The sequence below is a fragment of the Ursus americanus genome, chromosome 14 (assembly GCF_024610735.1).
Source record: "Ursus americanus isolate L20-20 chromosome 14, mUrsAme1.1.p, whole genome shotgun sequence".
In the NCBI taxonomy this organism is placed as follows: domain Eukaryota; kingdom Metazoa; phylum Chordata; class Mammalia; order Carnivora; family Ursidae; genus Ursus; species Ursus americanus.
Window position 1 is genome coordinate 38,431,053 of NC_142140.1, and position 23,369 is coordinate 38,454,421.

Genomic DNA, 23,369 nt, shown 5'->3' on the forward strand with positions numbered 1-23,369 from the left:
GGAGGGCTGTCCGCCCACGCCCACGGCAGTAACCTCAAGCCCCAAACAGGTGCGCGTGTTCACGTTCTCCGTGGGGCAACACAACTACGACGTCACGCCCCTGCAGTGGATGGCCTGCGCCAACAAAGGTACCTCGTCCGGCGTCCCCGCCCGGGGCCTGCCCGCCATGCCCTGCTGTCCATCGGGTTTCTTGTCCATCTGTCCATCCGTGTGTCCAGCTTTCCAGCTGCCTGTTTACCCGCTGTCCAGCTTCCTGTGCATGTGACTGTCCATCTCTCTATCCGGCCATGTGCATTGTCCATCTGACTGAGCATCTTTCTGTCCATCTGTCTGTCCGTTGTCCGTCCATCTCCTGGCTTATCTGCTCCTGTGTCTGTTTGCTGGTCAAGCTACCACTCTGTGCATGTGGGCCTGGCCCCTGAATGTCGCCACCATCATGGCATGAGGGATTTCAGCCTTAGGCTTCTCCCTTCACCCTGCCTCTGCGTCCTTACACCCCTCTACTTAGGGCCCCTTCCCTACCACGGCCCCGTTGACAGGGCAGGGGAAGCGGGAAGGGAGCACTCACGGGATAGGAGTTTGGGAGGAGTGACACCAGGAAGAGAGGAGGCCTAGACACAGCCCAGGGTACAGGAGCCCCTGTGCCATGGGTCCCAGGTACCACCTAGGCCCACCTCTGCCTCACCTTCCCTCACAGGTTACTATTTTGAGATCCCTTCCATTGGAGCCATCCGCATTAACACGCAGGTGAGACCCTAGGGGCCCCCCTCCTCCCAGCCCCTTGCTTCCTGGGCACAGTGTGAGCGACGGGCTGCTGTGGTTTGAGAGCGCCCCCTGGTGGTCTCCTGATGTACAGGGAGGCAGAACAGGGAAGGTGCAGTGGGCAGGTGGACTTGTGACCCCTGACACCTTCTCCCCAGGAATATTTGGATGTATTGGGCAGGCCCATGGTGCTGGCGGGCAAGGAGGCCAAGCAGGTGCAATGGACCAACGTGTATGAGGATGCTCTGGTAAGGCCCCTGGGCCCCTACAGGTGTGCCCACAAGGTCAAGTTCCTTCAGGGTCCCTTATGGGAATAAACCAAAAAGGGGCCTGTGCCTGAGCCCATCCTCTGAACACTCAGGGTGGGGCATGGCTGGCCACAGGAGACTAACCTATCATCCTCCTCTCCCTTCAGGGGCTGGGGTTGGTGGTGACAGGGACCCTCCCTGTTTTCAACCTGACACAGGATGGCCCTGGGGAAAAAAAGGTAAGGTTCCCTACCAGGGAAGGGCTAGGCATGCGTGAGGGGGCTGGGCATAGCCCTAGCAGGCCTGGGATGGAGGAGGGACAGGCAGGCCTTCAGACTGGACAGAGGCTGTGAGCAGCTTGAGGCCTTGGGCGTGAGGTTTGGACAGCGGGGCTCCCCCGTGGAATTGAGCCCATTGCAGACCCCATGCCTCTGCTCCCAGAACCAGCTGATCCTGGGTGTGATGGGCATCGATGTGGCTCTGAATGACATCAAGAGGCTGACTCCAAACTACACGGTAAGTGTCCATCTGCCCATCCCTCCAGCTCTGCCTCCCACGTGGACACAAGCCAGGTTCAGCAGAGGAGACCTGTGAATTCAGGCAGTCAGGAAGGGCTTCTGGAGGAGGCGACCTTGGGCCTAGAGCTGGGGTCAGCAAACTTCCTATGAAGGGCCACACTAAATGTTTTATGCTCTGCCAGCGTAAATATTCATACTCAGGTCTGCTGTCATACTGAGAATGGCCATAGACACAACAAATAAACGGACACGGCTGTGTTCCAATACAATTCTGTTTGCGGATCCCGAAATTTGAATTTCATATAATTTTCATGTCACGATCTTTTTCAACCACTTAAAAGCCTAGGGGCGCCTGGGTGGCACAGCGGTTAAGCGTCTGCCTTCGGCTCAGGGCGTGATCCCGGCGTTATGGGATCGAGCCCCACATCAGGCTCCTCCACTATGAGCCTGCTTCTTCCTCTCCCACTCCCCCTGCTTGTGTTCCCTCTCTCGCTGGCTGTCTCTATCTCTGTCAAATAAAAAAATAAAATCTTAAAAAAAAAAAAAAAAGCATAAAAAGACCGGAGGGCCAGTTAAGCGTCTGACTCTTGGTTTCAGCTCAGAGTTCCACATAGGCTTAGCAAGGGAGTCCACTTGAAGAGTCTCTCCCTCTGCCCCTCCCCCCCCTTGCACACATGCACACATGCTCACTTGCTCTCAAATACATAAATAAATCTTTTTAAAAAAGAAAAATGTGAAAAACATTCTCAGCCATACAGTAACAGGGGACGGGCCAGGCATGCCCCATGGGCCATAGTTTGCTAACCCCTGGATGGTCAGATAGACAGGAGGCATACCTGGGAGTTACAGGAAACTCTTTGAGCAAAGGACTGAAGGTGAAAACCAAGATCATAAACCAAGAAAGGGACAAGGTCAGTGTGGCTGGCCCAGGGCCTGTGGCTAAGACAGCTTCGGTCTCGGTTGTGAAAGGGGTTGGGGATGGGACATGTGTGACAGCTTGCCTAGGCGGGAGCCACATGAAGGCCCCATGTCACTGGCCTCCATGTGCAGTGAGAAAACAGCCTAGAAAGCTAAGGGGGTACCCTCCACCCTATGCACTCTCTGAGATGGGCACCAGGAGGAGGCAGTAGTGGGGAGGGGATAGAGAGGGGACGGCAGCCTTGAGGGGCCAGAGGAGGCAGAGCAGGATGGCTGACTGACAGCTCCAAGAGAACCCGGAGTCGTGGGGACAAAAGGCCAAATCGAATCATGGTCCCATGGAGCCCATCAGCCTCAACAAGGGACACCAGCGTGCTGGGCTTGACTTGAGAAATAGGTTCAAGGCCACGTGGCCTGTGGGGGCCCCTGGCCCAGGCAGACAAACGGCACCCCTCAGCGGTATGGAAAGCAGGCTGAGGAAGAGCTCGAGAGTCTGGGGAATCCCTCCCCGGCCCTCCAGGCTCTGAGCCCCCCCATCTATGCCCCCAGCTTGGAGCCAACGGCTACGTGTTTGCCATTGACCTGAACGGCTACGTGTTGCTGCACCCCAACCTCAAGCCCCAGGTGAGCCAGGGGACAGCCAGGAGGAGGGTAAACCCTACAAGATGGGGACCCCTGACTTCCTGCCCTGCCTCCCACAGACCACCAACTTCCGGGAGCCTGTGACCCTGGACTTCCTGGATGCTGAGCTGGAGGATGAGAACAAGGAGGAGGTAAGGGAAAGGAGGGGAGTATGGAGGGCGGCACCCAGAGCCACCGAGAGTCGGGGCCCTACCCCTCACGTCTCTGGCCCTTCCAGATCCGTCGGAGCATGATTGATGGCAACAAGGGCCACAAGCAGATCAGAACACTGGTCAAGTCCCTGGACGAGGTGAGAAGATGGTAGAGGGTGCCAGAGTCAGGGTGGGCATCCTCCCGCACCCCATCCCACCCTGCCTACTGGCCCAAGTACTTGACCCAGCCCCTTCTCTCAGAGGTACGTAGACGAGGTGGTGCGGAACTACACCTGGGTGCCCATAAGGAGCACCAACTACAGGTGAGTGGGACAGGGCTGGCTCAGCAGGGAGGGGTGGGGTCTGAGCCCTCTCCCCACCCAGTCTGTGGGTTCCCAGTGGCTGCAGCCGTGATCCTAGTGGGGTACCAGCAGCCAGGGCTGCTCGCTGTTCACCCTGGGACTCTCGGTCCCCCAAGGGCCTCTCACTGGCCCTTCAGGAACAAGGGCCATTTCCTGGGAGCACAGGACAGAGACAAGACAGTGCATCTGATGTCCCCCATGCCACACCACCCTCTCACGTCACCCCTGCCTGGATCGTATCCCTGGGTGTCTGCACCCAGGATGTCACCCTCGGCACATCCCCAGGCCGGCTCTCGGCAGGCGCAAGCCCTCGGAGGAGGTACCCTTGTGGGTCAGGCCCAGGCCGTGCAGGCTGTCTTCTTGTGCCCCCCAGAGCTGGTCTCATTCACACCCCAGTCCCAGCTTATGGCTGCTCCTCTCCTTGTTAGCGCCAGCCCTGCTTCTCACTGGCTCTCACATGGCCTAAGTCCCTGGGGGCCGAGGACCCCACTCCCCTGGCTGTGCACCCAACAGCCTAGCTCACTGACACTGCTCCGTCCCTTGTGAGTCTACCAAGGCCTGACTGAGGAGGCGGCTGGGTACCTGGGGGGAGGGGCTGATGGGGGTGGGAAGCAGGGTGGGGACTTGCTTTGGGGCTGGGCGTTCTGAGGCATGTAGGGGAGTTTGGGGGATGAATCTCCCACAGCTAACAGGGAAAGGTGGCCCTGGTGGGGCAGGAGAGGGGACGTCACAGCCTGGGCCACTCTACCCAGCTCGGAGGCCCTGGGGTGGGGGGCCAGATGCCCGTGTGGCCCACCTCTCCCCAGCAGTGACATGTGCTCCTCCCCTCCCCTCCTCCCTAGCCTAGGGCTTGTGCTCCCGCCCTACAGCACCTTCTACCTCCAAGCCAACCTCAGCGACCAGATCCTGCAGGTCAAGTGTAAGTGGCCCGGCCCCTGCCTGCGCCCTGCACCCTGCCTCTGCCCCGCACCCTGGCCGGCCCCAGGCAGCATAGCCAGCCTCTGGCGGCAAGGCAGCCCCTCCTGCCCAGTCTGCCCACCCCCCAGGCGCCCGCAGGCTGGGGCACCAGCCATCGGAAAGTCTGTGGAAATCTGCATGCCCGCCTTTTCTCAGATTTGGTTCCAGATCATTCTCTCATGATTTCCGTTGAGGTTTTTGGTTTTAGTTTCTCCTACTGCGTGTCTTCCCTCCTTAGCCTGCCTCCCCCGCACACCCCTGGGGGCTGCATTCTTGGAAGACACCCCTCCTCTCATCTCTCCTCTCCCCTGCACCCTGTAGCTCTTTTCCCCTGTGGTGCCACCCCCCCCCAGGGTCTCTCTCTCCCCCTCCTCTGCCCGCCTCACTCATCCTCCCTCATTTTCCTCCTCCCTCAGCTGCCCTTCTCACCTTCCTCCACCACCACTGTCTTACTCCTTCTGCCCTTCCTTCTCACTCCCCCTTCTCTTCCCCTTCCTCCTCTCCCCTTCTCCCTCCCTCCTCCTCTCTCCTTTCCCTATATCCCCACCTTCTCTGTCTCCCCCCTTCCCTCTCCCTTCTGCTCCCTCCCTCTCTCCCCTACCCCAGCATCCCTACTTTCTCTCCCTCCCTCCCTCTGCTCCTTCCCCATCTTCATCCCCCCATCCCACCCTCCTGCCTCTTCTTCCTTCTCCCTCTCCCCCTCTCCCCCTCTCTGGACCTCTCTCCTTCCTTCCCTCCCTCTCCCACTCCTCTGCCTGTGGCTCATCCCCGCATGTCCTGCTCACCCCGGGCCTTCCCCAAGAGGCCTCCGGAGCCTGTGGCCCCGCCTGCCCACCGCCCGAGGTCACTGGGAGGGAGGCTGGGGCTCCGGCCCCACCGGGCGCCCCCCACCTGCCTGGCCGACTGGGGCTCATCTCCTTTGAGTTTTCTCGCTCTCTCTTTCTCTCTCATGTCGTTTTTTGCAAGAAGTTTCCTTTCGGTATGATGATGAGACACAATATTTTCATTCAAACAGCCATTGAATAAAATATTGTTTGTGCCCCTCCCCTTCCCCTCCCCCTTTTCGTTTGTTTTTGTGTTTGTGTTGTTTTTGTTTTCCTCGCTTTCTCTCTTGGTGGACTGTCCCAGTGCCAATCAGCAAACTGAAGGGCAAGTATATTCAGAACCAGTGCACCCTCCTCTCCCCACCCCACCCACCCTCACAACCCCTGCTTGCCCCCCTCCCTGCCCAGGACCAGCCAAACCCCTGCTCTCCAGGGCTCCCTCCCAGCATCCCCTTGGCTCCTCTAGTTCTTGCCTTTTCCCTCATCCCTAAACCCCTATGACAGCCAGCGGCCCTTCTCCTGGCCCTGCCTGCAGGGTGGTCTCCTGGTGTTCTGAGAGCTCAGGCCCCCTCATCCTCCTTGCTCCCTCTGGGCAGGTCCCTGCCCATCCCCACCTTCTCTGTCCCTCCAAGACAACTCAACAGTGGGGACAGGGCTGGGATGCCTCTCCACCACCTCCCACCCAACAGGGCAGGGGGCCTGATAGGCAGCGGCTAGACGCGAGTCCTCAGTGGTGCTTATGAGAAACTTATGGGAAAGGAAAGCCCCAGCCACCTGAGGCTTTCTCTGGGATAGTTCTCCCTCCTGTGATCTCTGGCAGTTGGTCCAGAAGTCGGTAGCCTTCCAAGGGGTGACAGAAGACTCTGGAAGCCCCCCACCCTGATTCCGGGACGGGCAAGATAGGGCATCAGCCACGCCACTGGGAGAGCAAGGCAGACCCAACCATCCTGGGCCTAGATGCTGTCACCCCTGTACCCCGCTACGCTCACAGCTTTGCTAAAGCCCACCGGCCCAGCCCAACTGCGGCGCCCACTGCCGCTGGGACAGGTGGTCAGGTATGGAGAAGTTGTTCCCCCTGGGAAATAAAAGCAGACTCAGGGATAGCGAGCCTAGCCAGGAATGAAAGGAAATGTGTCTGGACCCCAAGGGCCAGCAGAAGACCTTGGAGGGAATCAGCCTGGGAGTAAAGAAATAGGTTCTGGCACTTAGAGATAACCCAAGCCAGAGACTCTGGAGAAAGGTAGGCATGAACTCACAGACTCCGGTGGAGAATAAGGGGAGTGAGAGAGGGAAGCACGCGAGGGTCTCTGCCACTGATGCACAGAGACACCCCTCCCAGGGAGTGCCAGGGAAGATGGGCACGGAGAGCCATGGGGGGATGGCCTGGAAGCCAGGGCTCCCCAAGAAGCCCAAGTCCAGCCTAGTCCAGCAAAAGGGACAGAGCTGGCCCCAGTGGCCTGGGTGGGGGTGGGGGACAGGCCCTACTCCCACTGGCTTGAGTTGTCTTTTCTCCCCTTTCCACATCCCTCCCAGTGTCCCCAGAAATGCAGGGCTCTGGTAACAATGACAATTACAGCCTAGTCTCCCTACCTCCTTTTTCTTTCTCCTCCTTCCCCTCCCCCACACCCGTTCCCTGTCGGCTTGTGTCCAAACCCTGCCTCACAGTCCCATCAGAAAGCAACAGTCCAACCAGTGACTGCCCAGCCCCTCCAGGCACCCCAAGTCCACCTCCTGGAATCTTGCAGTGCATTGTGGGAGTATCTGGGAACACAGAAGACCCCTCTTCTGCAAAAATAAAGCCCTGTGGTGACAGAGAGGTCAGAACCTTGGTGAAGACAGGATTGGAAGGTGGGCTGCCCAGAGTGCAACAGGCCAAGGGGCAGGGGCACGCCCCCAAGATGCAGACCAGCCAGGTAGCTGATCCAGCCCAGCAGGGAGAAGCCACACAGAGACACCTGGACACATGCACGCTTATGCAAACACACATCCTCTCCCATGTACATATGTGCTCACTCTCAAACACGTGCCCAGGCCAACTGGTGGCTCCCTCAAGAGCACCCCACACCTCCGGAGGCCCAGCATTGCTCTTCAGGGGCTCTGAACCCAGACAGGTCTTAGAAGGGTGGAGGCCCGTTCTTCTTCCCGCCTCCTGCCCTCATGCCCCCAGCCCAAGAGGGCAGGTGTATCCATTCAAGCAGCCCTCCCGCCCCCTCCCACAGCGTGGGAACATTTCCCAAGCACCTCGAGAGTCTCCCCTCAACTAGCCTCCCAGCCCGGGGAGGACCGCGGACCCCCCACAATGCACTGCAGCCCAGCCCCAGCTGCCCGCACCGTCTCTGGTTGGACTGTCTGTGCCCGCGAGAAATCGCCTCGGTTTGGCCATGTTGATGCCTGACACAGAACAAAAGCGAGACCTACCAAAATGCAAACAGCTGCAGCAAAGAAAGAGAGATAAAAATCCGCAGCCAAAAGCCAATTCCCTTCCTCAAAGTCTCTTTGGAGGCAAAGGAAGCTCAGCATGCGGTTTTTTCCATTACGGATGTGATAAGAGCGAGAGCGGCGCCTCCCCCAGACCATGCATATATATAGCAGTGTGTGTATATATATGTGTGTGTGTGTGTCCGTGTATATGTGCTATACAGCCGTATGGAAGCATATACAGCCACGCCACGGGACTCACTGCCGACAGAGGACCAGGCCTGGGCAACATATTGGCTATAACTGCCCTTCTCCTGCGATGCTCTAGTCTCCACCACAGGCCCTCCACCCCTCCCCGCCCGCCCCTTCTCTCTGCCCGCCCCTTCTCTCTGGCTCGAACTTGAACGTGGAAGTGGCGGGTTCCCTCTTGCTGGTGTCTCCCCCTCCCTCAAGCCACCCTCTTCCCTGTCCCTCCAGCCCCGTCAGCTCTGAGCCCCCTGGCCTCCTGCCTCCCCAGCCCCCGCCGGATAACCCCCCGTTTCTGTTGCAGATTTTGAGTTCCTGCTCCCCAGCAGCTTTGAGTCTGAAGGACATGTTTTCATTGCTCCCAGGTAGCTTGCGTGTGGCCTTGCCGAGGTGTCCTCCCCAACCCCAACCGCCCCGGCCCCTGCCTCCTCCACTGCTGCCTGGCGCTGTGTGTGTGTGTGTGTGTGTGTGTGTGTGTGTGTGTGTGTGTCCTGTGCGGTGTCGCCCGCCCCACCCTGTGCATAGCCCCGTATGTGTGGCCCTGTGCATACCCGGGCCATGCAGCCGTGCCAGGCAGCAGTGGCCAGCCGCCCACAGCTCCAGCCCCCCCCCCCCTCCGCTGCAGGCCTGGGGCCGGAGGGCTCCGGACTCTGCCGAGCCTCCCCACCCTCCCAGGCCACCCGGAAGGACCCTTTCTGCCCTGGGCATGCTGTCCTGTCCGCAGCACACTCCTCCCTGGGCAGCTGCTGCTCTGGTTTGTGGCACCCTCCTCCCGCCACCCTGCACCCCAGCCTTGTCCTGTGTCAGTCAGTGTTTGTGTGGGTCTGGGGATGAGCCAGCCAGAGCCCCTGTGGGCAGTGCTGAACTTAGATGTGGTGGCTCACAGGGTACTGGGGGAGGGGAGGGAGTACGAGGGCTTTGAAGAGCTGCTCTGGCAAGTGAGGGGTCAGGCCCAGCGCCCTGGACCATCCCTGAAGTGCACACTCAGCGTGCACACGCACATCCTTGGGTGCCCCCCCTCTGCCCCACATGGAGAAGGCCTCCCCCGCGACCTGGCTTTGGACAGGGCGGGTGGGTGCGGCTGACAGAGACCCATGGGCACTCTCAGGCACCACACGGGGGCTCTGGACACTCCTAACCTCCATGTGTGTGCACGTGTGTGCATGCACCCACACATTTCTCTTGACTCTCTGTAGATGTGTGTTTGTGTTTGTGAGTAATCATGTACATTTGTAAGAGTCTGAATGCACTGTGGGGTGGGCTGGGGGCATGAGTGACAGTGGGAATGAGTGAAAAGGTCTCTGTGGCCCACATGACCCTGAGAGAGGGGACTGGGTTTTTGTCACTTCTGTATCCTTGGCTCGGGAGAGCTCAATAAGTATGTGTTGGGTGAGTGAGTGAAGTAATCCACAGCTGTAAATGTACATATGGGGGACTGGGGCGGGGGGGCTGCAGGGGAGTTGTAGCTGAAGCACAACTGTACGGGTGTCACTCTGAATGTGTCAGCTGTGCCCCCCATCACAGAAGTACAGGCTGTGCATTGCACAAAGGCCATCGAGGCCAGAGAGCAGGTGGGGACTTGGAGACCCCGCCCCAGGTGCCCTCACCAAAACGGGGGCCCTGGCACAGCTAATTAGGCCTAGCTAATTCCCAAGGTTGCTGTATCCAGGCCAGTGGGGAGGTCTCCGGTGGCAGGGGTATGAATGAGAGATTGGGTAGGAGAGAGCTCCGTCTACCAGGGTAGAGGGAATGCTCGCCGAGACTTTCTGGGGAAGAGAGCCCTAAGCCCAGAGCCAGCGGGGCGGGTGTGAGCTGGTCCCGGCGACCTCTGCGACCTCCTCCCATGTCCGCCCCTGCCCACTTCATGGCCCTTGCCTGCGCTGCCAGGCAGTTCTCTGCCAAGAAGCATCATCTCCCAGATCTTCCAGGCTGGCTCCAGCATCGAACCTCTGCTTCAGGCCTCCCGTGCCCCCAAAGCTCCCACACGCTCTGGACCTAGAGCCGGAGCCCAGCGAGGCCCTTGAGGAAGTGAGGGATTTCCCCCGTCCACACCTGGGGGAAGAGCATCCCGGGCAGAAGGAACCCCCAGTCTGAGGCCCCACGTGTTCCCACTGACTTCCTGATACCCTCTGTGGTGTGGCAGAAAAAACTGAGGCTCGGGGAGCTTAAGTGAGTTGTCCAGAGGTGCAAAGCCAGGAAGCGGCAGGCAGAGGTCCTACACTCAGGCTGTCGAAGCCAGTGCTGGGACTTCTTCACCCACCTTGTACCCGCAGGAACACAACATCCAGGTGGGCAAGCCGGCCATGAGGCCTTTCCTGGGGCCTCCCAGGCGGGCCATCTGGGTCCAGCTACACAGCGGGCCTATAGCCAGGCGGGAGAATCTGCCAGGTTGGAGGAAGCGGACCATCCCTCTTGTGTCAGCTCTGCCCCTACTCAGACATGGCAGCCTGCCCGGCATGTAGTGACTGTAGCCTGTAGGAATACACCAGCCCCTGCTGAGGCCCGGGCTTCTCAGCCAATGGCCAGGCAGGCTGTGGGGAAGCCTCAACCCTACTGCTCTGTCCAGCCCCCCAAGCCCACTCTTCTTGCCCCTCCCCACCCCCAGAGAGTATTGCAAGGACCTGAATGCCTCAGACAACAACACCGAGTTCCTGAAAAACTTCATTGAGCTCATGGAGAAAGTGACTCCAGACTCCAAGCAGTGTGAGTGCCTGGTGGGGCAGCCGGGTCTGGGCAGTGCCCAGGCCACAGGGGTGCAGCCCAAAAAAACCCAGAGACTGGGCAGGTGTGATGCAGACCCAAGCCTGGGGCAGGGCCTGGGCCAGGCAGTGGGGAAGGCCCTTATTGGAGCCTTGGGTGTATGGGGGAGAGCGGGCAGAGAGCCACAGGGAGACGCCCCCTCCACCCCTGCCCTCCCGTTCCAGGCAACAACTTCCTTCTGCACAACCTCATTTTGGACACCGGCATCACACAGCAGCTGGTGGAGCGTGTGTGGCGGGACCAGGATCTCAACACGTAGGCAGCACCCAGCCTGTGGGGGCAGGAGGCTGGGGTGGGTCCAGACGTCCTAGCCCTGCCCTGAAGAAGGCGGGCCTGTGACTCACCTCCCTGCTGCCCCCCAGGTACAGCCTTCTGGCCGTGTTTGCTGCCACCGACGGTGGCATCACTCGAGTATTCCCCAACAAGTAAGTGACCTACCCTGCCACGCAACACCCTGCCCCTGCCTGGGACCCTGCTTCTGTCCCACTGCCCATAGGCCTCCTTGCACCTGCTGAGACACTGTCCCCCACGCACCACCCTTTCCACCAACCTGTCTGTCTCGGATAACCAGAGCGGCTGAGGACTGGACGGAGAACCCGGAGCCCTTCAATGCCAGCTTCTACCGCCGTAGCCTGGACAACCACGGCTATGTCTTCAAACCCCCACACCAGGATGGTGAGTGTCCTCCCAGGTGCCCAGCGGCAGGTGGGAAGTTGAGGCTTCCCTGTCTGCTCAGCCAGCGCTAGGCTCTACTCTCTGAGGCCCCTCTCAAACGTGAGGCTAGCCGAGACGGGCCGATGAGAAGACAGAGCTAGGCTGTGCCAAACGCTACATTGGGCACTGGGTGCTTGGCTTGGGCTGCTGCATCACAGGCCCAGCACAGAGTGGTCAGTATGGCCACCAGCCCTACTCCTGACTGCCCCACCCCACCTCCAGCCCTGTTAAGGCCACTGGAGCTGGAGAATGACACGGTGGGCATCCTCGTCAGCACAGCTGTGGAGCTAAGCCTGGGCGGACGCACACTGAGGCCAGCAGGTGAATGCCTGGGGTGGAAGTGGGGAAAGAGACGACGGGCAGGGTGCTTCCCAGGCAGGCGGGCATTGATGGCCCCTTGCAATCCTTTATAGTGGTAGGTGTTAAACTGGACCTAGAAGCCTGGGCTGAGAAGTTCAAGGTGCTAGCCAGCAACCGTACCCACCAGGACCAGCCTCAGAAGGTATCTGGGCAGGGATGGGGGCAGTAAGCCCAGCAGTACCCATTCTGGAGTCCCCCCCCCCCCCAGGAACCCCTACCGCTCACTCAGAGTGGTTCCTGTGCCTTATGGGGAAGCAGGGGCTGTTGCAGATGGCCTGGGGACCCAGCTGTATGAAGGGTAATGGGAGGGGGAGAACTGGCGGGCACCTTACGGTCCTTGCTCTCTGCCCAGCAGTGTGGCCCCAGCAGCCACTGTGAGATGGACTGCGAGGTTAATAATGAGGTACGTGTGCCCTGAACCCTAGCTTACCCCAATCCCAGACTTCTTAGTCCCAACTGCAAATCCTAGCCCATCCCTTGGCCTGGGGGATGGGGGTTGTCTCAACATCCCACCCTGACTTCACAGGTTTACCAGAACTGTGGGGGGAGTGGTGCCCCTTTGACCCAACCCCCGGACTGCCAGGGTCTGGGGAGGAAGGTCTGGGCCTGAGCCCCTCTCCATCTTCCTCCTGCCTTCCCTACCTCTCAGGACCTGCTCTGTGTCCTCATTGACGATGGGGGATTCCTGGTGCTGTCAAACCAAAATCATCAGTGGGACCAGGTGAGGATCAGGAAGAGGGTGGAAGGAGGGGCCAGGGTTTGAGCCTTCCGGGGAGCGGCACTGCCAGCCCTGTGACTACCACTCCTTCCTGGCATCCCCAGGTGGGCAGGTTCTTCAGTGAGGTGGATGCCAACCTGATGCTGGCACTCTACAATAACTCCTTCTACACCCGCAAAGAGTCCTACGACTATCAGGCAGCCTGCGCCCCCCAGCCCCCGGGCAACCTGGGTGCTGCACCCCGGGGCGTCTTTGTGGTGAGCCCCAGTGATGCCTGGCCAGGAGATGGGGGGGGGACACCCAGGTCCAGGAACAGCTGTGGCAGTCCATGCCCCTCTCTCCACCGCAGCCCACCATTGCAGACTTCCTTAACCTGGCCTGGTGGACCTCGGCTGCAGCCTGGTGAGTCCCAGGGGAGAGGGGGCGGAGGGAGCGTGCTCCCTGGGCAGGGGGGCTCAAGAGAGGTGGTGGGGCAGGGCACTGGTCTCTGGTGACCACTCCCACTCAGTGACCCATGCCCTGCAGGTCCTTGTTCCAGCAGCTTCTCTACGGCCTCATCTATCATAGCTGGTTCCAGGCAGGTAGGTAGGGCTTTGGAAGCCCCTCCTCGAACCCCCCTCCCGAGTCTAAGCTCAGACCCACCCCCAAAGGGAGGGCGGGGCTGACGGCTGAGCGAGGCCGAGGCCCGAGACCTGGCGGGTGTGTATGGGTGGGGCTGAGGCGCTCTGGGCCCTCGCAGACCCCGCCGAGGCCGAGGGGAGTCCCGAGGCGCGCGAGAGCAGCTGCGTCATGAAACAGACCCAGTACTACTTCGGGTCGGTGAACGCCTCCTACAATGCCATCATCGACTGCGGAAACTGCTCCAGGTGCCCCCGGGGAGCGGGACCGGAGGGCCGGGCGGGGCCGGACGGGGCCTGCCGGGGGGGGGGGGGGGGGGGGGGCGCGGCCTGGGGCTGCCCCGGGGAGGGGCGGGGCGAGTCTGAACGCCCCGCCTTCCCGTGCTGCCTCCAGGCTGTTCCATGCGCAGAGACTGACCAACACCAACCTTCTCTTCGTGGTGGCCGAGAAGCCGCTGTGCAGCCAGTGTGAGGCCGGCCGGCTGCTGCAGAAGGAGACACACTGTATCCTGCCCCCGCCGTTCCCCGCCGCCCGCGCGCCCCCTCCTGCCCCGCGCGCCCCCTCCGTGCCCTGCCGCCTCCTTGACTCCCCACCCATGCCCAGCGGACGGCCCGGAGCAGTGTGAACTGGTGCAGAGACCGCGATACCGGAGAGGCCCGCACATCTGCTTTGACTACAACGCGACGGTGAGGAGGGGGCGGCGCGCTAGACTTCGCGCTCCTCTCCCCCCTCCCCGGGCCGCCCGGGCCGACCCGCTCCTTGCCTCTTCCCGCAGGAAGATACCTCAGACTGTGGCCGCGGAGCGTCCTTCCCGCCGTCGCTGGGCGTCCTGGTCTCCCTGCAGCTGCTGCTCCTCCTGGGCTTGCCTCCCCGGCCGCAGCCCCAAGTCCACGCCCACGCCTCGCGCCGCGTCTGAGCGCCCCCCCCATCCCTCCCCGGGCCTCCCCGCCTCTCCCCTGCTCCCCCGCCCCACACACCCCGCCTTAGAGCCTGGCCTCCTCCCTCACTGAAGGACCTGAGCGGCCAGGCGCAAAAGTCTGAGCCTTGGGGGGGGTCCCAGAGGAGGGTGCCGCAGGTCTTTGGCCCCCAGGTCACATCTCGCCGCTAAACTGTCAAAGTGACCCCAGACCCCTTATTCCCACTGGACTCCCCCACCCCTGAGGGCTGGGACAGGGAAGCCACAGTACTGGTGCCAAACCAGGCCTCCACTGCCCACCCTGCCCCAAGGCTCCCTTTGTGCGGGAGACCTAGGCCCTGGACTCCTCTAACCTGGCCCTTATGTCCCACCCAGGACCAAATCTGGATTCCCTGGGAATAATGAAGTTGAGATGGGCAGTTTGAGGCCTGTGCATCCCAGCTTAAGTTCTAGCAGGAGAGAAGTCCTGAGGCAGCCCCACAATGGGCTCCTGCCCCTTTCAGGCCTACAGCCACCTCCCACCTTCCAGCCCTGCAGGTGACAGGCCAGTGACAGTGACACTGGCTCAGACACAACCCCATTCACACCTGGAGCCCTGAGGGCAGAAACTGGACTCACATTAGACACACCAAGGAGGACACACACACAGACACACACACACACACACACACCCCGTGGGGTAGGGGTGGGGGTGGGGGCTCACAAAGCCTTATACAGGGCAAGGGGTTGGTGGGAGGGCTGGCACATGCACACTTCATCTCCTGCTCACCGCCCGCCTCTAATCTGACCTGCAGCCCAGCTGGTCCTCTGTTTCTAAAGCTGAATGTCAAACAGTGCCAAATGCTGGGGCAGGGGGTGACAACCCCTCTGTCCCACCCTAGCCGCCAGTATCCCGGAAATGTCCCTCACCCCGCCAGGTGCTCATTGTAACCATTTCGCACTATTGTCAGGCCCTCAGCGGGACCACGTGCCACTGCCTGCACCTCTCGGCAGAGGAATCTTCACCAGACATTGCCCTTTGCCTTAGCCAGAGTGACATGATCACTCCTGGCTGGGCCATCCCACCCCCAATCTGGCCCTTATGCACTCAGGCCTGTGCCTATTCCCTGTTTCTACATACACACACACACACACACACACACACACACACACACACACACTCCCTGCCCCCAGTGGGGGGGCAAACTGCTCCTCCCTGCTGAACACACACTTGCACATGCATACACACATGTACACACTGTGCACACACAGAGGCTGGGCCCAGGCACATGTCTTCACACCATTCATTCTGATCATTTCGCCCAAAGGCATCCCAGCCTGGGGGCAAGTGGGGGACGGAGGGCAGGGGGACGTGGCCATGAGGCTCAGATGGACTGGGAGGAGGGGGGAGGGTGATGCATTAATTAATGGCTCCGTTAATTAATGTCATGTTGCTTGTTGCTTTCTCAGTGTGTGTGTCCGGTCCATGCCCGCTGCTGGTGCCAGGGTGGGCACCCATGCTGTACACCCAGCCTAGATGCCAGCCATGTCTTGCGGGGGCGTGTGTGTAACTGTAGTGTAGTCAGGTGCTCAATGGAGAATATAAAAATAAAAAAGAATCAAACATATATAGAAAATATATATTTTAAGTTTAAAAAACAGGAAAACAGACAAACAATCCCCATCAGGTAGTTGTCCAACCCCCAGCTGGGTCTGATCCTTCTCATCACCCACCTGACCTGGCTGCCCCCTCACCTCGGGCTCGGGGGATCTGTGGGGGACTGGGGGGCCATTTCCTTTTCTCTGCCCTTTTTTTTGGTTGTTGTTCTATTTTGTACAGACAAGTCAGAAACACAACAGTGACAAAAAAAGTCAAGAAACTTTGTAAAATATCGTGTGTGTGATTCCTTGTAAAATATTTTCAAATGGTTTATTACAGAAGATCAGTTATTAAATAATGTTCATATTTTCACTTCAAATGGTTCCCATCCACTGTGTCTGCCTCAGGGTGGGGATTCGGTAGCTTGAAGACAGGTGGCCATGACCTCAAAGTCCCACCTAGCACTCAGCTGGGAGTGAAGGCCATTGTAATCCTGGTACCCAGTGGGTATAGGGCATAATGTTTCCTGGGCTTCCGAAGTGCCAGATCCTTGACATCCTTTGTCTCATATAATCTCAAAAGCCTCTGAAAAAAGCTGTCCTTAAAGGCCAGGACGGTGGAAGAAAGAAGATAGATGAGATTCGAGTATAGGCAGGAGCCTAGACATCCCGTCAGCCCGCCAGGGCCTAGTGGGCAAGTTATCCACTTGGAGCAATGAGTTAGTACCAGGCCCAAGTGCAGGACCCGGTGCTTGAGGGCCCCATCCTGCCGTCCAGAGGAGGCCAGGATCTGGCGCACCCCCAACCATGACCACAACTTCTTTCCAGCCCAGGGGAGCCTCAAGGCCCAGTGCTCTCCTTGACCGCCGCTGCTCACGCTGGAACCCAAGACTGAGTCCATTTCGGCGAATGCTCTCAGACCTCCCTCCACCTGCCCTCTGCCCTCGACCATTTTAATCCCAACTTTCTTAATAATCCTAGTCCATGTGACCCTTCACGCTCTTTTCAAGGAGAGAAACTAGTAACCAGCGCAGGGGTTTCCCAGTACAGCTGATGCTCACTCTTATGATGCACTCTGCACTCGCTGGGTGGGTAGCCAGCTGACAACCTTAGAGTTGGGTACCAGTCTCTCTCCATACTGCAGATAAACAGAGACTTAGGAGAAATCCTCTATCCACTGGTGAGCAGGGCAAGAAATCAGCAAACGTTTCAGAGACGCTGGAAGGCCTTGGATCCTAAATAAATGGAGAAGTGCATCCCAGGCCTTAGCAAAGACACCCTTCCTCATTCCCCTCCCTGGGCTGGCCACAGCAACCCCTGAGAGAGCTCCATGCCCTACAATAGCCCCCAGGTCCTGGGGCAGGGCTGCTAGATGAAATGTGGAACATCTATAGTCAAATCTGAGTTCAAATAAACAACAAATGTTTTTTAGTATGTTTCCAATACTGCTTGACACATAACCATACTAAAAAGACTGGGGACATGCTTACACTAAAAAATTATTCATTTATCTGAAATTCAAAATTTGACTGAACACCCTGTATTTGATTTGCTAAATTTGCAACTCTACCCTAGGTGGCATCCAATGAGAACCCAGACCCCACACAAAGAAAAGGGTGTCACGTCAACACCCTTTGTAACCTGGAAGGCTATGTGCACATCGGCAGTTGTGCTGAGATCAGTGGCTGAAAGGAAGGGATTCTGCACTTCATAAATGTGCCTTGTCATACAATTATTTTAATTATATGCACATGTTTAAAAAGTAACTCAATACACCAAAAAAATCAGTTTGCCCAGGACACAAACTGCGGGAAGCCACGGCTGCAGTAAAGTGGGGGCCCAGGGACACCCTGGCCCAAGTCTGTCTCCTTCTCGGGGCCAGAGATGAGAAATCTGTGGTGGGGAAGAGAGTCAGGAAAAGCAGCCCAGCCTTGCCCCTTTGGGGGCAGGAGACCTGAGTTCGAGTCGCAGCTCCACCACACGTGTAACAAGGTTAGACTGGGCAACACACTCACTGAGCACCTAGGGTGGACTGGCATTTTACACCGCAGTCCCCTTGAACCCTCACCGTAGTAGGTCCTGTCATCATCTCCATTTTACGGTCCAAGAAATTGAGGAACTTGGCCAGTGTCACAGAGCCGCCAAATGGCAGAGCAAGAATTCCAGTCTGGGTCAGGTCCCAGACACCCATACAATCTGGGTGAGGCACACACCCGACTGCGGAAGTTTCGGGAGTTCCCGAACACTGGAACGCACATCAAGACCACCCACATTCTTACCTGTCCACAAGGACACACTCAGATGTATTCCGAATTACATGCACGGAGTCACTGTTCCCAGGAAACTCGCGTGTCTGCAGTTGTGCTGCTGCGCGGGTACCCGCAGCTTTTCCGAGGTTAGCGAAGCCAGTTCACTCTTCCCCACCTCCTGACAACCAGCAGAAACGGTCCGGAGAACTACAACTCCCCAGCACACGTCCTCTTACCAACCGGAACGGCCGGGGCGCACAGCTTCCTGGAACTTGTAGTTTTACGCAGAACCCTGATTTCCGCTCGTCTCGGTCTTCGGCCGAGGACTCCGTGTCCCAGCATGCCGCGGAGCCGGAAGGGCATCCCGCCGCTGCCCGGGCGCGCAGGCGCAGCACCGCTGTTTGTCGGCGCCTAGGAAGGGAGGAGGTACGGTCGCAGTCAAGACCAAGGCCGAGCCGGAGCTGACGAGACTTGATTGGGGCCCAGAACAAGGCTCCAATCCCGCGCAGACTGTCGGGCCCCCGAGTGGATGGAATAGGTCGAGCCCTGAGATCAACGCCAGCCCGGTCAGCTTGGCACGGGGACCACGGAGCAGACAGGCCGGCAGGCAGACGTGCCGAAGCCTCCCAGGGCCTCCCTTCAGGTCCCCGGCGAGGGGCCTAGGCCCCGGGCCCGCGACCAGGCCCAGCTCGGCCTTTTGGGACCGGAGCCGACGCGACCAGAAGTGGAGTCTTCACCGGGGCCATAGGCCAGTGACTAGGCCGGGCCCGGGCCTCCCGTCGGGGCCGGACTGGGACGAGGCCCCGGGGAGGCCCCTAACACACTAGACCCTTCCCTGAGGCCGACGCCCTTCGGGAAGATGCAGCGCGCCCTACCGGGCGCCCGCCAGCACTTGGGGGCCATTCTGGCCAGCGCCAGCGTGGTGGTAAAGACCCTGTGCGCGGCGGTACTATTCCTCTACCTGCTGTCCTTCGCTGTGGACACGGGCTGCCTGGCGGTCACCCCAGGCTACCTCTTTCCGCCCAATTTCTGGATCTGGACCCTGGCCACCCATGGGCTGATGGAACAGCACGTGTGGGATGTGGCCATCAGCCTGGCCACAGTGGTGGTGGCTGGACGTTTGCTGGAGCCCCTCTGGGGAGCCCTGGAGCTGCTCATCTTCTTCTCAGTGGTGAACGTTTCTGTGGGGCTGCTGGGGGCCTTCGCCTACCTCCTCACCTACATGGCTTCCTTCAACTTGGTCTACCTTTTCACTATCCGCATCCACGGAGCCCTGGGCTTCCTAGGTGGTGTCCTGGTGGCCCTCAAGCAAACCATGGGGGACTGCGTGGTCCTGCGTGTGCCCCAGGTGCGCGTCAGCGTGGTGCCCATGCTGCTGTTGGGGCTGCTGCTGCTGTTGCGGCTGGCCACGCTGCTCCAGAGCCCAGCGCTGGCCTCCTATGGCTTTGGGCTGCTCTCCAGCTGGGTGTATCTTCGCTTCTACCAGCGCCATAGCCGAGGCCGAGGGGACATGGCTGACCACTTTGCTTTTGCCACCTTCTTCCCTGAGATCCTGCAGCCCGTGGTGGGGCTGTTGGCGAACTTGGTGCACGGCCTCCTGGTGAAGGTAAAGATATGCCAGAAGACAGTGAAGCGCTATGATGTAGGCGCCCCATCTTCCATCACCATCAGCCTCCCAGGCACAGACCCTCAGGATGCGGAGCGGAGAAGGTACTGTGGAGTCTTCCAAAACCTTATTGAGCTAAGAGAGTTTTTATTGATCAAGTCCTGTTCCTTCTGTTGTGCATGCTGTGTGGTGGCTGGCAGCCAAGGGTCAGGTGTCGGGGCAGACTCAGGAGATAAAAGCCAGTTTGTGGCCATGAGAAACTCAGCAATTAGGTGCTGGGCTCCAGTAGTGCTTTACAACATGAAGGAGTGTAATTTGTCTTTCTCACCACCCGGGCCGCTTAACAAGCCCTAAGAAGTGTCCAGTTTCCTTTGGTACTGTGTCAGGGGTTAATGGAGGGCCAGATACAAATAATCCTGGCCTCATCTCAGAATCTTGGAATCGTAGACACTGGTCCTGTGGGAGCCAGCAACAACCTGCTGGTCTTATTTCCCTAGTGAGGGAGGGACAGACAAGGAGCCTTCCTTACGAGGCGGTCTCGGCCACCCCAATTTCAAAATGTTGAACCGTGTCCTCTTCCTGGGTCTTATTTCAGATGCTGTGCTTCTCTGCCACTTACTTATTGAGGGGGAACCTTGGGGTATTACTAGATTTACCACCCGTCCTTCCAGCCTGTATGCATCACCACACCCAGGGGACAGGCCATGTGACCCCCCCGGGGAGCCTGCTGACCACACAGGGAGTGGAGTCAACCTTCTTCATTAACTGTAAACCAAGTCACCTGCACCATCTGGAGTCCCAGCTGAATTATTCACTGAACGCACCTTGTTCAGGGCAGGGCAAATCTTTTTTAATCCAGTTCTCTTTCTCCCAGGTCTGTAGACTCACCAGAGTTGTCACAGCTCCATTTCCAACATTATCGTTGAAGGTTTTTTTGAGGCAGTTACTTTAGTAATGAAATCTGGAGCAGGCTGTTCCTACTTTCTGCGTTTGTCAAAGGCTTCTGCTTTTGCTCACCTGTGAGATGGATTCTTGGCAGGCAGCTTTATGAATTCTTCTGAAAGGTTATCCCTGTGCTTACTCTCCACTGGGGCTGTGGCATTGAGCGTGGGACACACCCCTTTCTTGAAGGAGTTTCCAGCTGGGGAAGGGCCACAGATTACTATGGCCTAAGGTGGTGGGTGTTGAAAAGTACACAAAACATGCTGCAGGGCATGACTGTGGGCCCTGTGGTTTGTGTCTCTATGGCTGATGAATCCTAAAGACTGAGGTCTGTCTTCACTTTACCCAGTGAAGGAGGTGGGACCAAGAGGACCGGACGTGGTAGAAACTGAGCTGTCCTCAGAGCTCTGCAGGTGGGGCCAGAGCCTGGTGGTGACTTCTCCTTTAGTGAGAAATCTTGGATTTGTAGGGTTGGCTGGAGGTTCAAAACACCTCTGCTCAGGCCCAAGAAAATGGCAAGCTGGGGTAGGGACGGTTGTCAGGAGATAGGTTCTTGGCATAGCCTTGTGGTTGTTACTCCTCCAACCAATTTGGCATCTGGCAGCATGCCACTCCCAAACCCGAAGGGCTACTAGTAGTGGGGTGGCAGGGTTTCCTATCTTTGACCCTTGTGAGGAAGTGAGTAGCATGCCACTCTCTCTCTGTTTTAGCAGGCTTTAGACAGAATTGGCAAGGCAGGCCCCATGGGAGTCTGGGTAGCACAGGGAACTGTCCTATCTGTGCCAATCTGCCATGTGTCAGGCTGGAGCACGGGGTGGAACTGGGCTAGGGTTTTCTGTGCCCGTGTTCTTGTTGCCTTTCCTGTCACGTTCCCTGGCATGCTGGAGGTTTTGCTTCTCTGTCGGAACCTGGAAGGTTATTACAGGCTGTGCCCCATACTGGCAGCACAGACAGGTTGAGGCATCGGGGTTCCACAGTGACCGCTATCAGACGTATTAGCTGGCAGCTTGGGTGTTCCACCTCCTGGGTAGACTAGGGTCCCAAGTGCATGTGTATACCTTCCAGTCAACTTTCCCACCTCCCCCAGAGTGAGGTCGAGAAGGGTTTGTCCAGTGGAACCGGTAGGCTCTGGCCTGTGGCCTACACACAGAAGCTGCTCCTCCTCCTCTTGCTGCAAGGACTTGGTGTGTCCCTGCTCTAACACCGGTCCTGGGGCTGTGGGGATTCTTCTGGGAAGAACATTAGAGTCAGGAGGGATGGGCTGACCCAGGTTGGCCCCGCTTCCGAGGTTGAAATCCAAGATACGTGCTTGAGTTCCAGCATTCCCCTCAGACCCTTGCCAGGAGACTCAAAACACACCTAACAAGGAGAGAGAGAGAAGTAATAACCCTCTCCTTGAATGTGATACCAGTGCCCACATCCAAGGGACTTACCCTTCCACTCATCTTCCTTGGGGTACCAGCTCTGCCCGTGCTTAGGCACCACCCTCAGAATCATTCCTGAGGCTGGGCTGGTGGGCACTCTGGCAGACACCCTGCTGGCCTCCTCAGCCTGGAGGTGCCCGGACTATGAAGGAAAGGCTCTATGTAGCCTCTGGGCCCTCATTCTGATGGTAGAGTGGGCCCTATCCAGTCCCTAGAGAGCCCTGGGCCCTTCATGGTGAAGGGGAATACATAGGATTCTGAGAGAAGTCTGGGTGGTAGGGGGAGTCAGCTTCATGGGGGAAAAATATAGGGCATGAGCCAAGTCCAAACCCAAAGTGACTTGTATATCTCCTCTGGCTCCAGGCAATTGGCCCTGAAGGCCCTCAATGAGCGGCTGAAGAGAGTGGAGGACCAGTCCGTCTGGCCAAATATGGACGACGATGAAGAGGAGGCAGGGGCCAAGGTGGATAGCCCCCTACCCTCAGACAAGGCCCCCACGCTCCCGGGAAAGGGGGCTGCCCCAGAATCCAGCCTGATCACCTTCGAGGCAGCTCCCCCAAAGCTGTAACTCCAGACCACCTTGAGTGTAGCACCTCCTCTCCCAAGCTCCCCCTTGACACCTCTCAGCTACTCCAGGGCACTGACTGCTCTGAGGAGAGGGAAGAAGGCCCGCTGGGGGTTTCCACAGCCTTCTGCTATTTCTCGCCAACACTACCCGGGACTCTTGCCACCTGGTTCCGACTCCAGACAACCACTATGCTAGGCGTGGGGCCTCTGAACCATCAGCCAACCCAGGCCATCTGAGGTAAGACTGTACCTCAGCAGAGAGCCCCAGGCAAGTGGCTACAGGGACACTGGTGCCACCGCTCCTGGGCCAACCCTTATGCCTGATACTGGTTGCCAAGAGCCCTGAGCCAAGGCAAGGATTTGCCAAAAACGTTCTGGGGGTCCAGCCAGCGCAGGGCTGCAATTCCCTGCCCACCCTCAGAAAGACTATGTTCATGTGAAGATTTCTGATTCCCTCTGCTGTGGCTGTAGCTGCTTCTGGGCCAGAAGAGCCACAGCTCCTAAGTATTTTCTACAGGACCACTTGAGTGGGCAGCCAAGCCCAGCCTCGCAGTATCAATAAAGCAGTTCTTTGAGGTATGGCTCCTGGGCTCTGTCAGACCACCTTGTGCAGCCCCGTCATCATGTTCAAGTGCAAAGTTAGGGACTTTAGGTTCAAGGGCCTGGTCTCCATGGCAACTCCAGCTGAATAAGAAGCCTATTACTCCCACTCCCCTTTACCACCACATGCCCACTGTTAAAACAACCTTCCCAGAGCTATCATTTCAGATCCTTACTCATTTTCTCTCCCTCTGATTCCCAGTGAGGGAGGCCCACAGAGGATGTGATGGTTGAGGGCCCCTCTGTCATAAAGAGCTGTTCTTATTCATGGCTCCCCCCTGAAACAGAGTT

General features: G+C 58.5%; 2 protein-coding genes across 3 annotated transcripts in view; both read left to right on the forward strand.

The window, feature by feature from the left end:
- The window catches only part of CACNA2D2 (calcium voltage-gated channel auxiliary subunit alpha2delta 2), a 141,657-nt gene extending 125,587 nt beyond the window's left edge, over positions 1 to 16,070 (forward strand). Inside the window, exons 13-38 of one of the 2 annotated variants that reach the window (XM_045807215.2) lie at positions 50 to 128; positions 698 to 747; positions 921 to 1,010; positions 1,178 to 1,249; positions 1,452 to 1,526; positions 2,996 to 3,070; positions 3,148 to 3,219; positions 3,306 to 3,377; positions 3,481 to 3,542; positions 4,424 to 4,500; positions 8,331 to 8,391; positions 10,632 to 10,729; positions 10,951 to 11,041; positions 11,149 to 11,211; positions 11,358 to 11,461; positions 11,723 to 11,821; positions 11,914 to 12,002; positions 12,213 to 12,263; positions 12,510 to 12,581; positions 12,683 to 12,835; positions 12,928 to 12,980; positions 13,104 to 13,159; positions 13,318 to 13,444; positions 13,590 to 13,699; positions 13,800 to 13,882; positions 13,972 to 16,070. In XM_045807215.2, coding sequence (XP_045663171.1) covers positions 50 to 128; positions 698 to 747; positions 921 to 1,010; positions 1,178 to 1,249; positions 1,452 to 1,526; positions 2,996 to 3,070; positions 3,148 to 3,219; positions 3,306 to 3,377; positions 3,481 to 3,542; positions 4,424 to 4,500; positions 8,331 to 8,391; positions 10,632 to 10,729; positions 10,951 to 11,041; positions 11,149 to 11,211; positions 11,358 to 11,461; positions 11,723 to 11,821; positions 11,914 to 12,002; positions 12,213 to 12,263; positions 12,510 to 12,581; positions 12,683 to 12,835; positions 12,928 to 12,980; positions 13,104 to 13,159; positions 13,318 to 13,444; positions 13,590 to 13,699; positions 13,800 to 13,882; positions 13,972 to 14,112 — 2,175 coding nt within the window. In that variant the 3' untranslated portion in view covers positions 14,113 to 16,070. The remainder of the gene's footprint in view (positions 1 to 49; positions 129 to 697; positions 748 to 920; positions 1,011 to 1,177; positions 1,250 to 1,451; positions 1,527 to 2,995; positions 3,071 to 3,147; positions 3,220 to 3,305; positions 3,378 to 3,480; positions 3,543 to 4,423; positions 4,501 to 8,330; positions 8,392 to 10,631; positions 10,730 to 10,950; positions 11,042 to 11,148; positions 11,212 to 11,357; positions 11,462 to 11,722; positions 11,822 to 11,913; positions 12,003 to 12,212; positions 12,264 to 12,509; positions 12,582 to 12,682; positions 12,836 to 12,927; positions 12,981 to 13,103; positions 13,160 to 13,317; positions 13,445 to 13,589; positions 13,700 to 13,799; positions 13,883 to 13,971) is intronic. The other variant, XM_045807216.2, reaches the window with a different exon arrangement.
- A 2,249-nt stretch (positions 16,071 to 18,319) lies between these two features.
- TMEM115 (transmembrane protein 115) lies at positions 18,320 to 23,057 on the forward strand. The gene is made up of 2 exons (XM_045807212.2): positions 18,320 to 19,649; positions 22,275 to 23,057. Exons 1-2 carry the CDS (start codon positions 18,799 to 18,801, stop codon positions 22,477 to 22,479), a joined length of 1,056 nt encoding a protein of 351 aa, XP_045663168.1. The 5' UTR covers positions 18,320 to 18,798; the 3' UTR covers positions 22,480 to 23,057.
- The last annotated feature ends 312 nt before the right edge of the window (positions 23,058 to 23,369 follow it).

Bases quoted from the DNA above. Each gene is read 5' to 3' on its own strand.
- TMEM115 (XM_045807212.2), top strand. From the start codon at position 18,799: ATGCAGCGCGCCCTACCGGGCGCCCGCCAGCACTTGGGGGCCATTCTG. The intron at 19,650-22,274 runs GTACTGTGGAGT...CTCTGGCTCCAG, and splicing joins CAGGATGCGGAGCGGAGAAG to GCAATTGGCCCTGAAGGCCC.